We start from the raw sequence: 13,225 nt of genomic DNA on the forward strand, positions 1-13,225 counted from the left end.
GTTGAAAAATAAGGATGCCAAAAACAACTAAAGTTTGAGTCGGAATAACTCCTTCCGCCCGAAAAAAAAATTACAAATTTGTTGTATTAACCAGACGCTGCCGTTCCTGCATGAGTTGGACCTCTGGCTAGCCCGCAGGCCATTACATTGTTTTGTTTACTTGTTGAGCAGGAATTAATAATTTCCCGCAACCATAGACAAGAAAAGTCTTGATGTATTAAAATGGTGGATGAAAATTCAATTGTTAATCGAAGATATACTTACATGCGTGAATGTAAATGGCCTACTGAAGCCATTGACATACACCATGTTTTTGCCAGAAGAAGCAGTGCAAAGCGTTTCTTCATTTATCTCTCCGTCGTCGTTGTTTTATCAAATACATTGTTTCTTCTTCTATCCAAGGTATCAATTTCTTATCTTCATTGTATTTTCTAATCCCCTTTTGCTTCAATTTCGTTTCTGAGATCAGCATTCTCTTGAATTTTAGCTTCTGTGTGTTCTTCTACTTTTTTTTTTTTTTAGGGTTTAGACAAGTACCTAGAAATTTTATGCCGAATATTCTTGGTTAATGATCATTATAATGGTGAATTTTTTGGCTCTTGAAAATGCTAGTGGGTTTTTTCTATTTAGCGCTGAATATTGAATGAATTCTGCTAAACCTAATTTTATAGTAGAGTTGTTTGAGTTAGTAACTGATGTAAATACTTTTTAACAACAGAGCGAATCAATTTCTGTTCTTTTATCGAGCTTGATTATAAGTGGATTCTTTGTTAAGCTGTTGCTTTGGAAGCCTGTTGAAAAAGGTTAGAATTTTATGAGCTTCTCTTGTTCATGTTCTGAAGAGAAATCTCAAAAGATTGAGTTTTTTTTTTTTTTTTAAATTTTTGAGAAAAATATTTGGCATCAGTTAACTTTATTTTATTGTTGGGTCGATTTCAGAATCTGTTATAATAATGCCGGCTTTGGGAGTTCAACTTGAAACTCACTATTTAAGGTAACTATTTAACTTATTTCTTTCTGCTTGGATAGAAACTTGCTTCAGTTTCTCTGGTAAATGAATTGGGTTAAACTTGCTTCTTGTTTCAAGCTTTGGGCTAATCACATCAGTTTTCTTGGAACATATTTCTCCTCTTTAGTTTCCCCGTGGGCCTGAAACTGATTCTGAGTTTTTTGTACCTCATGCAAACATGGTTAATCTTGTCTTGGCCTATGATGCAAACATGGTTAATCTTGTCTTGGCCTATGATGCAAACATGGTTGAGACAACTGAGGATTTTAAACTAGTTCCTTTTTGAACCAGTGCTTTCTGATCTTCATTTTTTTTTTTTAAATTTTATTATCATTATTATATAATTCATATTTTGTTCCTTTACTCAACAGTGGAAGAATTATGCGCCGGTTTTTCCCGCTTGGCAAGATTTTGAGACCTGTATTGCTTGAAAGTGTGACTCCAACTACTTGTTACTGGAGCCTATTGTTAGTTGTACGTGACGAAGGAGAGTTGATGCCTGTGTTCAAGGTGAATTCCTTCTTACTTTAACGTAAACCATTTTTTTAAACAGGATGGCTGTGAAAATGCATGTGGGTTAGATTTATCAGTTCAGCATGTAAGCGATTATGGATAACAGAGGCAAAAAAACCTAGAATTGGAGAAATTATTGACCAGCCTAATGTAATTCTTTTTTTGCCTATGATTTTAATTGCTTAATGAAAGGCTGAATCTGTTGTTCAGGAATTACGTCCTCCAGTAAAGATGTTAGTTCCCATCTGGAAGGCTCTGTGTGCTACCATTGATGATAAAAAAGGACCAGATACAAACGACGGTTCATGATTTTATTGTTTACCGAAAAATTTGATATACCGGAGAACCACTTGTGGGCAGATACACATTATCAAATAACTGTAGGTGCATGGTCGTCAAGTTGAACCAACTTATGGTAGTGAATTCAACCACTCCACTTTATGTAGAATATCATGACCTCTTGTTTTGAAACTGGCAGAGGAAGTCTTTACATTGAACCTGCAACATAAATCAAACTCGTTGGAGAAGATAAACTTACAAGCTTTAGCGCAGAAAAAAAAAAAAATCTCCCAGGTAGAGGAAACAGAGGAGGTTATGATTCATTATGTACTAAATCTATTATTACAAGATCAATAAACTATTTAGGATAAGCTATAAACAGGAAAGAAGAATGGCAAAGACTTCGCACTGGATGAATGTATCAATTTACATATATAAGACCTCCAAAGCGATCATAGTAATTTTGGTTTCTATTAGAACCTATATTTACATTTCTCACACAAAGAAGGATCAAAGGAAGAGAAATATCTCAAGAACACATGGCAGCCAAGGGGAAGAACAAATAGCAATTTCATAGGAGCAAGGACCACCAAACTTGGAGCGGATATGTGGCATTCCAAAGGGAGGATTGGTTGTTGTGGAGCTCAAAAGTGAAGGAAAAGGAGATGGGAAAGCAGTGGAGAATTGACATTAGGAGTTAGCAAAACTAATAAAGAGTATTAAATTGTAAAATTAGTGGAACATTAAAAATTTTAAGGAGAAGTCTTAAGTTCAATTTTATGTCACACTTGTGAAACAATGACACCTTTTAATTAATTACTTACCAAGCAACAAAGAATTTGCAGAAAAGTGGAGAGGGACCGGAGAAGAGTTTTGGCCAACCATAGAATTTGATGTTTAGGAATGTTTCACAGTTTCTCATGGACGCTACCCTCTAGCGGCCGCGTAATCGCTGACTTGCACATTCAGGTCCCATTTCATGTCGATGCAAGCCTTCAAGTTGATAAGTGGGATTAGGGCTGGATTCGAATCGAGTCTGTTTGAGCTCAAGCTCGGCTCGAACAAACCCGAAACGAGATAGCCCTATACGAGCTCGAGCTATTCGTCAAATTTTTTAATTAAAAATTTTGATACAAAACGATGTCATTTTGATCAATATATATTAAAATGACGTCGTTTTAACAACAAAAAATGAACCAAACTGAATTCGAACCGAGTTCGAGCTTGGTTTTCACGAACTCAACTATATGTAAACCGAGCCGAGCTTGACCCTAAGTGGGATTGTTGGTCACCCACAAGCAGACGACAAAAATAATCGCTTTCGATTATCCAAAAGTTCCCATACTCTCTCACTCAATTAAACATTAAGTATACAACATTCATAGTATCACTTCCTTGAAATTTCCATTCGAGCTTAACTTGCTTGGATACAAAGACAAGTATGCTTTAGTTCTTCTACAATTAGTGAACACTGAGAAGGTAGCAAAGAATCTCCAAACATGATCGCTCCTTAAAATTCAACAGAAACCAGTTTCATAATTTTAGTTCACTAAAAAACTTAAAAGAGAGGGAAAGGAAAAAACCGTCTACATACAAGTTGTAATGGCATAACTCAGAAAAGATAAAAAGAGTTGAAAGAAAAGAAAAATAGCATTGTGAAATGGAGGATAAGAGAGAAAATTAGTCCCTAGATGTGCTTGTTGACATATTGTGTATCCGGAGTAATACTGGTCCACATAGAAGTATTTTGCTAAAGAGGATTTAACACCACAAATATGTCCTATGTAAAGATTTTCACTGATGTGGAATACTTTTACATTTAATCATGCCACATGGCAAGCATGTGAACCAGGACTAAGGATGCACATCTACCGGCTTTGGAATTGTGGACTCGAAGAACAGCAGGAGGTATGGTTGATGATCCATCTGTAAAGCAAGCTAGGGGTTGCAATAAAAACTAGAGTTAGAAAGATTCAGTGTGAAGGAAACAAAAACGACCATAAGAGGAATGGCTAATATAATAGATGAATATCTAGATTACCCTGCTGAAGAAATTCTAGAAGGTCTTCATCAGATAATTTGGCACCTAGAATGCAAAGTACCTGCATGCCATGTTACATAAAATGATTTTATTAACAATGAAATGAACAACTCAAGAAAAGAAGACTTCTTTGCACCATGACATAATTGCTTGGTAAAATCTCAATGGAGAGAAAATGTTTTTCGTAAGTACAAGCCAGATTCCAATGATGGAGAATGTTTTTCAAAAAAAAAGCAATGTTGGAATTCATTACAGTTGTTAATCAACACAACTTTTTATTCTCATTAGAGTTCTTTGAAAATAAGATGCAACATGGTAGGTTCTTGCTATATCTTCACATTTATACTAGTTTTATCGATATAATTACTATAATATATACATAAACCTGAGACAAAGCCCAACTTTAGATGAACAAAATATAATTACCTTCAATATGAGCTGCATTGTGAGCCAGTGAAGAGGGCAATTGCTTACAATTTTCGATCTTTTGAGTCTTGATATTTGTCATGGTATATGGCTTCTTCAAAATGGTTGGTTTGCACATATGCCAGGGTTAGGAAAAAAAAATTAATTTGCAACTTCAAAATAGCTTATTTGGGAACTATAAAAAGATTCTAGCGCCAGATGCCAAAGTCTAAATCCTCCTCAGAACTTGAGTGTAAGTTTGGATGACATTCAACAAAAGATTGACAGACACTTACCCAAAAAAAGAAAAAGATTCTTCATCAGACCAGCTTCTGCAAAAATAACATACATGATATTTAGTCTTGCATCATTGTGCCAAGTCTCATAAGAACAACACATATCAGGACAACCACCTAAGGAAGTTTGCCCACAATGGAGGGTGTTAATATTTGATTCTCCAGCTTGCATTTCTGAACTATGACAAGGAGATACCTCATCTTATGTCTGTGAAAATGTGGAGTAGAATAGCTTCTTCTTGACCTTTCTTCAGAGATAGGATTTGATTCATAGTTATCATATCTAAAGTGATGCTTCGAGTTTCATTTTTCCAAAAATCTTGACCATATGAGTAACTGAGCAACCAGTATGTCTTATCAACTAAGATATCAGTATGTTCGGAGGAGAATCTATTAGGAAGATTATGCTCCTGAAGTTAGAATGATGATAATCCTCATATTCCAATGCAGTGCTTGTGCTTATTGAGGAGCACTTTTTTTGGTTGGCGCCCTTCAACCTGATGTCATAACCAAAATCGCTACATTATCTTTTAATTGCCCAAAATTAGTCCGTTTATTCAATCTGGAGCTTCCTTCAAGACCAATTTCTTTGTTAAAATGTCCAACATCCCAAGAAGCAGCCTGATAGAAAGGATCTAAGAATCTGTAGCACCATTCAGAATTTAGAGACTGGTGCCCTGAGCTAGAGTTCCCCAGTCATATGATTGAATCTGATAGGAGGCTAGTCTCTTCAAATAAAAAACTCACCTTAAAATGGAAATATCTTCGGAGAAGCTCCTGACAGAAGATCAAAACCAGTTGGTATGCCTCCTTTTCTCATGAGTTTGGGCACATGCTGGTGCACAGGATGCCTTATCCTGCCATAGACTCTTTGAACATAAAACAGGACCTTGGGGTTACTGGCATCAGTTTCCAAGACATCATCTCTTTCATCAAACAAAACTCTCCTTTGTTTGGATTTGAATCTATCAATCAGTGATTCAAATCCTTCCTCAGCAACAAATGAAGCCCCGCCAAATGGCAGGTCTTCCCCTGAGGAGCAACTAAACTGATAAGGTTTCTTAATATTCATGTTTATCTGTAAGTCATGGCTAAAGTTATCCCTATCAAAATTTAATGCATTTTCTGGCAGTCCACTGCTCACAACAGGTTCAATTTTAAGGTACTCTTTCCTAAATTGAAAACTCAACAGTTTGTCCTCCACAAAAGTGTTGGATCTTCCCGAAGCTGGGTAACTGGCGTCCAAAAAATAATTTTCGTTTGATGAAAAATTAATATTAGCTGTCCAAGGATGCTGGTCAGTGTTTTGGGGAACCACGGTTAAGCATCTAGCAATCGAACCATCTGAAGATTGAAAACAATAGTCAGTTTGACAAACAAATTCTCCAGTATCCATCTGAACTTCCCTCTGAAGAGCTGCAATTAACCATTCAGCAAATGAACCATCTGTATTTTATGTCGAAAAATAAAATCTGATAGCATAATAACAGTGAGGAAAAGTTAAAACATAAAAATATAATAAATTAAAACTATTTCATTAATAAAAAGATTATAAATATGAATCGAACAATTCCAAAAGTTTAAAATCTCCCATTCTAGACAGTTTGACGAATCCAAGACATCCTATTTTTTGGGCATTCAAAGCGTCAATCAACCAAGATCGGCTGCTTAATTAACAAACCATAACATATTTTTCCACTTTCCTCCTTTAAAACCTAAATAACATATTTATAATAAAGGCCTACTATTGGATTAAGGACAAATGCCTCAGTCCTAACATTGTATTTCCCTTCATAATTATCTTATCCTAAAAATAAGTATTTTTTTAGATTTATATATATATATATATATATATATATATATATATATATATATGTATTTTTTAAATTGTTTTATTTATGTAGTTACAAAATACAATATTATCTCCACTTGTCTAAACTGTGATTCCAATTTTTACTTCTCATTTCCCCGTCACTTTTTTTTTTTTAAATATTTTGCCACTTGCCACCTGCCACTACATCCCCTTTTCTAGCTTTTTTTTGCAGTTGTCTTGTCTTATCTTTTATTGTCTCCGTTTCTTTTTTTTTTTTGAAAAATTATATTAAATGCCCAAATTATCCGTCTATTAAGCAAAAATGCTTAATTTTCTTATTTCTAAGTAAAAATATTTTAAATTTTTTTTTTTAATACTAAATTTACCCTTCATCACATCTATATAAACTCTCTCACTCACTCTTATTACACACAATTTTTATATCACTCAAACACTCACTTTCACTCTTATTTTTATTTAATATCAATTAGTACAAGTTCGTTCATATAGAAGAAGTTCGTATTTCTAAATTCGAATCGAAAAAAAGTTATTCGTGAAAAAAAAGTATTTATACAAATCTTAATCTAAAAATTTAATTTTATTTGTTAAATCTAGTTTATATGTCATGTAAATGGGGTACTTGAATATTAAATAATAATATAGAGGTTAAATGCAATGTTAGAGAAATATGAGAGTATTTTGATATTATACAATATATAAAAGATTTAAATAACATGTTAAGAATATATAGGTATATTTTGATACAAGATAATATCCAATGGTGTTAAATGAAGTGTTAGATAATTATGAGAGGTCAAATGAAATGTTATAAAAATATGAGGGGCATTTTGATATTAAACATTGTAAGAGCATTATAAACGAAATTTTAGGAATAGATAAATATATTTTCATATGAGACAACATACAATGATGGTAAATGCAATGTTAGGTAATTATAGGGGGTAAAAAAATATTAAAAAAATATAGGAGGTATTTTGATATTACATAATACATGAAAGATTTAAATAATAGATTAAGAATAGATAGATATATTTTGATACAAGACAACATAAAATGGTGTTAAATGAAATGTTAGATAATTATAGGGGGTTAAATGAAATGTTAAGAAAAACAGAAGAGCATTTTGATAGTACATAATATATGAAGGATTTAAATAACATGTTAAGAATGAAAAGATGTATTTTGATAATAGAAAACATACGAAGGTATTAAATGAAATATTAGATAAGTATAGGGGGCTAAATGAAATGTTAAAAATATGAGAGGTATTTTGATATTAAACATTGTAAAAACGTTTTAAATGAAATGTTAAGAATAGATAAACTGGAGAAGCCCCGTGTCCTACTGCGAGGGGCATCAAAGATGATGAAGAGGAATCAGCATCTGGCAAACCATTGTACTCGCGGATGTCAGCATACCAAGGTAAACCCTCCTCTATCGGTGACGGACAAAGCATAAATATGACATCATCCTACTCATGAAGATATATAACTCAAAATAATTACAATATTTAATGAATCAATCGACTTATTAGTTAACGATTACATACTAGGTCACCAATGAAAATAGTGCCCATATGACTCCAACTAGGGACGTCCTACGTACGCCACCTAAACATCTGTGGAGATGCATGAATATCAATCATATCAACCCAATCATACAAGGTGTCCAACATCTCATATATTCAATACTGTAATATAACCATTAACGATTTAAATAAATCAATTCGTATTTTTGTCAATTAATATATATAATCAACAAATTAAAACTTACCTGAAATACGAAAGAAAATCCATAGAGGTCATATTTACGCATTTCAAGCATCCGTTTGGAGTAAACTCTGTCACTCGCCTGTGACATAGACTCTTATGTCATCTGTCACACGACAACACCCGCAAGGGTAGGAATTAAACTCGTCTAGATGATTAACCAATTGTAAGTATTTCGCATATACTTTCTTTCATCGATCATTTCCTAACAACACTATATGAAGATAGTACAACAAGGCGATCTTGACGACGTCAATATCGTCATCCCTCTATGACTTGGCCAAAAAAACACGTTCTATGTCATGATACTGCACCTTCAGACAACCCCGAAAGTCCCCCTATGACTTGGCCAAAAAAACACGTTCTATGTCATGATACTGCACCTTCAGACAACCCCGAAAGTATGTATCTCTGATTTTATGTCCGAAGGAGCGAGGAATATATGATGAAATAACAGTACGTCAGCTAAATGAAAGCCTCGTCATCAAAGCAAACTCAAACCAGTTGAATCTCATATCAACCCCATAAACCTTAAACCATAACTCGTCTCTAACGGAGGGCCTATGTAGCTGTCGTAGTAGAAATGCATGAACCAATATGTTAGAGAATTTGGTTTCAGGTAGACGAAGGAGATGCGCGAAACATGTCTTCTCAAACAGTCAAAGCTGATTCGGGGTCAATGTAGAAATAATCCTAGATAATGTGTGCGTTGTGCACGACCTATAACCTCTGCCCGAAAGTGTCTGAACTCATCGGGGATTCGCAACTTGCTTTTAACACGTTTTCTTTTATAAGAAATATCCTACAAAAATTTTAAAAATTCGTAAAATATTCATAAAAAACAAATATGTAAACAAATGTAATAATGAAAAAAAAAAACATAGAAAGATAAAAAATAGAAAATAATCAAAAAAGAAATAAAACAGTGAAAATAAAAAAATAAAACTGAAATTCGAATTCTGTAGTTGAAAGACCATAGAATGCAATAATCAAAAAATCGTTCAAAAATTTGAAAAAAATACGGTCGATATATCCTAAAATTATGAAAATCAAAAAAACGAAACTGAAATTCAAATTCTATACGTTAAAACACCCTAGAATATCAATAATCAAAAAATCGTTTAGAAATCTGGAAAATACGAGTCGATATATCCTAAAACGATAAAAATCAATAAAATAGAATTGAAATTCGAATTCTATATATTGAAATACCTTAGAATATCAACAATTGAAAAATTATTCAAAAATCTGGAAAATATGGGTCGATATATCCTAAAAAGATGAAAATCAAAAAGAGAGAATTGAAATTCGAATTCTATACGTTGAAATACCCTAGAATATCAACAATCGAAAAATTATTTGAAAATCTGAAAAATACGAGTCGATAAATCCTAAAACAGTGAAATCAGAAAAAACGAAACTGAAATTCGAATTCTATACATTGAAATATCCTAGAATGTCGATAATAAAAAAATCATTCGAAAATCTTAAAAATACGAGTCGATATATCTTAAAACGGTGAAAATAAAAAAAAACGCAACTCAAATTCAAATTCTAAACGTTGAAATACCCTAAAATGTCAACAATCGAAAAATTGTTCTAAAATCTAGAAAGTACGAGTCAATATATCTTAAAACGATGAAATTCGAATTTTATACGTTGAAGTACCCTAGAATGTTAACATTCGAAAAATCATTAGAAAATCTTAAAAATGCGAATCGATTTATCCTTAAACAATGAAAATCGAAAAAACAGAACTGAAATTCAAATTCTATAAATTGAAATACTTTAGAATTTCATGAATCGAAAAATCATTCGAAAATCTGAAAAATATGAGTCAATATATCATAAAACAGTGAAATTAAAAAAAAATGAAACTAAAATTCAAATTCTATACGTTGAAATACCATTTAATATCAATAATCAAAAAATCGTTAGAAAATCTAAAAAATACGAGTCAATATATCTTAAAAGGGCGAAAATCGAAAAAACGAAACTGAAATTTAAATTATATACGGTGAAATACCATAAGTATGTCAACAATCAAAAAATCGTTAGAAAATCTTAAAAATACGAATCAATTTATCCTAAAAGGGCGAAAATAAAAAAAATGAAATTGAAATTCGAATTCTATAAGTTGAAATACTTTAGAATGTTATCAATCGAAAAATCATTTAGAAATCTAGAAAATATGAATCGATATATCATAAAATGGCAAAATTCGAAAAAACGAAACTGAAATTCGAATTCTATACGTTGAAACATCATACAATGTCAATAATCGAAAAATTGTTAGAAAATCTGAAAAATACAAGTCGATTTATCCTAAAACAACAAAAATAAAAAAAACGAAACCAAAATTCGAATTCTCTAAGTTGAAATACGCTAGAATGTCATCAATCTAGAAGTTCGTTTAGAAATCTGGAAAATACGAATCAATATATCATAAAACGGTGAAATTTGAAAAAACGAAATTGAAATTCAAAAATACGAATCGATATATCCTAAAAACGAAAAAACCAAAATATTGAGCTGAAATTATATCATTACATCGTAAAATGTACTAGAAAAGCACAAAAATCAAAAAACCTAATGTCAAATTCGAAAACTACATATCGAAAACCCTAAAACAGAAAAAATAGATATAAAATTCGAAAATTACATGTCGAGAAACCCTAGATATAAAAAATATCAATTTACCCCCTCAGAAAATTTTTACTACAAACAGGTTCAATATTTATCCCTGACCCCCTCAACAATTTTTTAATCTCTTAGCGCCTTTGCAGTTTCAAAAAAGTAAATTTCCCTCAAACCCACGGTCTTCATTGTATTAGCCCACTGTCTCATGGCGAATATTAGAAACACCCCCCGTGGACTATCCGCTCTCTCCCAGCTCCCTAATATTTTGAAAACGCAACTTCACCCCTAACCTACTATCAATCTCTCCTAACCGTGGGAGAATTCGTCCTGACCGTGGGATCCACTGTTCCCATGTTCAGAGCGCCGCTCTCTTCGAACCCATTTTCAGGCCAAAAATTCGTTATTTCGGCCTCCAATTTCAATACAAATCAAATTTACATAGACTATAATACAAAACCCCTCAAGAAATTCAACGAAAATAACCAAGAATCAAAACATTTTAAGCATTATTCAAAATCGAAACCCTAAAATTTCAAATTGTAAAATCTCCCTCAAATCTCAATAATATGAACAATAACTTAATTCAAACAAGAGTAGGGAATATGTACTAACCTTTTTTTCCATTTTCGGTGGCCCAAAAATACAAAAATCGATGAAAATCTCTTCGCTCGTGGAACAGAGAATTTCTTTGAATTTACACAGTGAAACTATGGAAAACTAACATGGGAAATAAGAAAATTTTTTTGTTTATATATAGAGGCAGTTTGGTCATTTCACAAAAATATGGCATTTTTGCTTAAACCTTATTGTTTTGAGTAATTTCGCTTAGACCCCCTTAATTTTGCCCATTTAATATAATCTCCCTTTTTTTTTTCTTCTCTCTTTCTTTCTCCTCGTCTTTTCTCTTCTCCATTCTCTCTTCTCTTCATCTTTTCTCTCCTTTTTCACTGTTTTTGTGTCTTTTTCTCTTCTTCTTTCTTCTATTCCTTTCCTTTTCACTATTTTTGCTATTTCCTTTTTCTTCTCTTTCTTTAGTTTTTTTTCCAGCCATTTCTCAGCATTGACTCTGCTAACTTTTCAGACCTCCAATGGTCATTATTGTGTCGTTTTGTTTTTCCATTGTCGATTTGCCTTTCACCATCATTATCTCTAATTGATCTCGTTCCGATAGAACCTTTTTGCAACGATCCACCTTCAACTGATGACTTTTCAAATTTCTCATCCATCTCCTATCGTTTCTCTCACCAAAATCACAACAAAAACCTAGATTGAACTGCTCTAATACTATTTTGTTAGAAACTCAGTTTTTATTGAACTAAAACAGAAAATTAAAATACAAAAACATAATAAACTAAAACTATTTTATTAATAAAAGGATTACAAAGATAAATCGAACAATTCGAGAAGTTCGAGACACTTATTTCAAACAGTTCGAGGAGTTTGAGACGTTGGAGACCTCCCTAATCAGCCAAGATTGGCTGCCTAACCAACAAACATTGATATATTTTTTCTTTTTCCTTTTTCTGAAACCTAAAGAGCATTTTTATAGTGGAGACTTACCATTGAATTAAGGACAAATGTATCAATATTAACAATAACCAAACATAATAAAATAATGGTCTAGGATCAAAAATACTTTCCAATTTCCTATGCAAACCTATTAGGAACCCACAAGCAAAGCAAGTGCAGCAAAATTAAATAAATTAATCGACACCAAATTTTTAACGTGGTAAACCTCCTTAACAAATCTCTAGATAAATCTTCCACTATTAACAATAATAATAGGTACAAACAGAGTTCTCTCTAGTAAAATTAGACGCATATTATCAGCAATACATCAAGAACAACCATTCTTGGCAACAAGGAAGCAAATAATACCATTCTTGGTAATAAGGAAGCAAATAACACAAGATTAATGGAGAGAAATCATCAAAACGGGACTTTTGTTTACACGTCTAGATTCAAATTTAGACACCTTGAAATCAAATTTCCACAATTCAGAATGTATAGCCTTGTGTCATGAAGGCCTCCACAAAATTTTAGATTGATTCAAAATCTCAAATTTACGAAAACTATCAGAATATAAATAGAAATAGAAAAGTGACTCTTCTTTTATTTTTCTCTCTAATTTAATAAGGTTTTCAACTCTATTAATTTCTATCTGAATAGGTATTTATAAGTCGTTATTAAATTTGGTGAAAAGACTAAAATACCTTTCATCCACATTTAACCAAAAGGTCAAAAGTGGATAACACAGTAAATGGGTCACCTTCTCACATAAGAAGGAAAGCCTAACAAATCTCCTCATTCTCGATTATGTGAAGGAGAATGTCATCCGAGCAATCAAATGACATACATCAAAGTTTTTTCTTGGTAAACCTTTTGTCAACATATCAATCAGTATGAATTTTTTCAAGTTCTAACAACTTTTTATTCAAA

General features: G+C 32.4%; 1 protein-coding gene across 1 annotated transcript; it reads left to right on the forward strand.

Moving 5' to 3' along the window:
- The first annotated feature begins 60 nt into the window (after positions 1-60).
- On the forward strand, positions 61-2,491 carry LOC123194638. The gene is made up of 5 exons (XM_044607959.1): positions 61-402; positions 719-803; positions 940-994; positions 1,381-1,519; positions 1,733-2,491. Exons 1-5 carry the CDS (start codon positions 223-225, stop codon positions 1,829-1,831), a joined length of 558 nt encoding a protein of 185 aa, XP_044463894.1. The 5' UTR covers positions 61-222; the 3' UTR covers positions 1,832-2,491.
- Positions 2,492-13,225: the final 10,734 nt, after the last annotated feature.

The sequence above is a fragment of the Mangifera indica genome, chromosome 1, assembly GCF_011075055.1.
Source record: "Mangifera indica cultivar Alphonso chromosome 1, CATAS_Mindica_2.1, whole genome shotgun sequence".
NCBI lineage: Eukaryota > Viridiplantae > Streptophyta > Magnoliopsida > Sapindales > Anacardiaceae > Mangifera > Mangifera indica.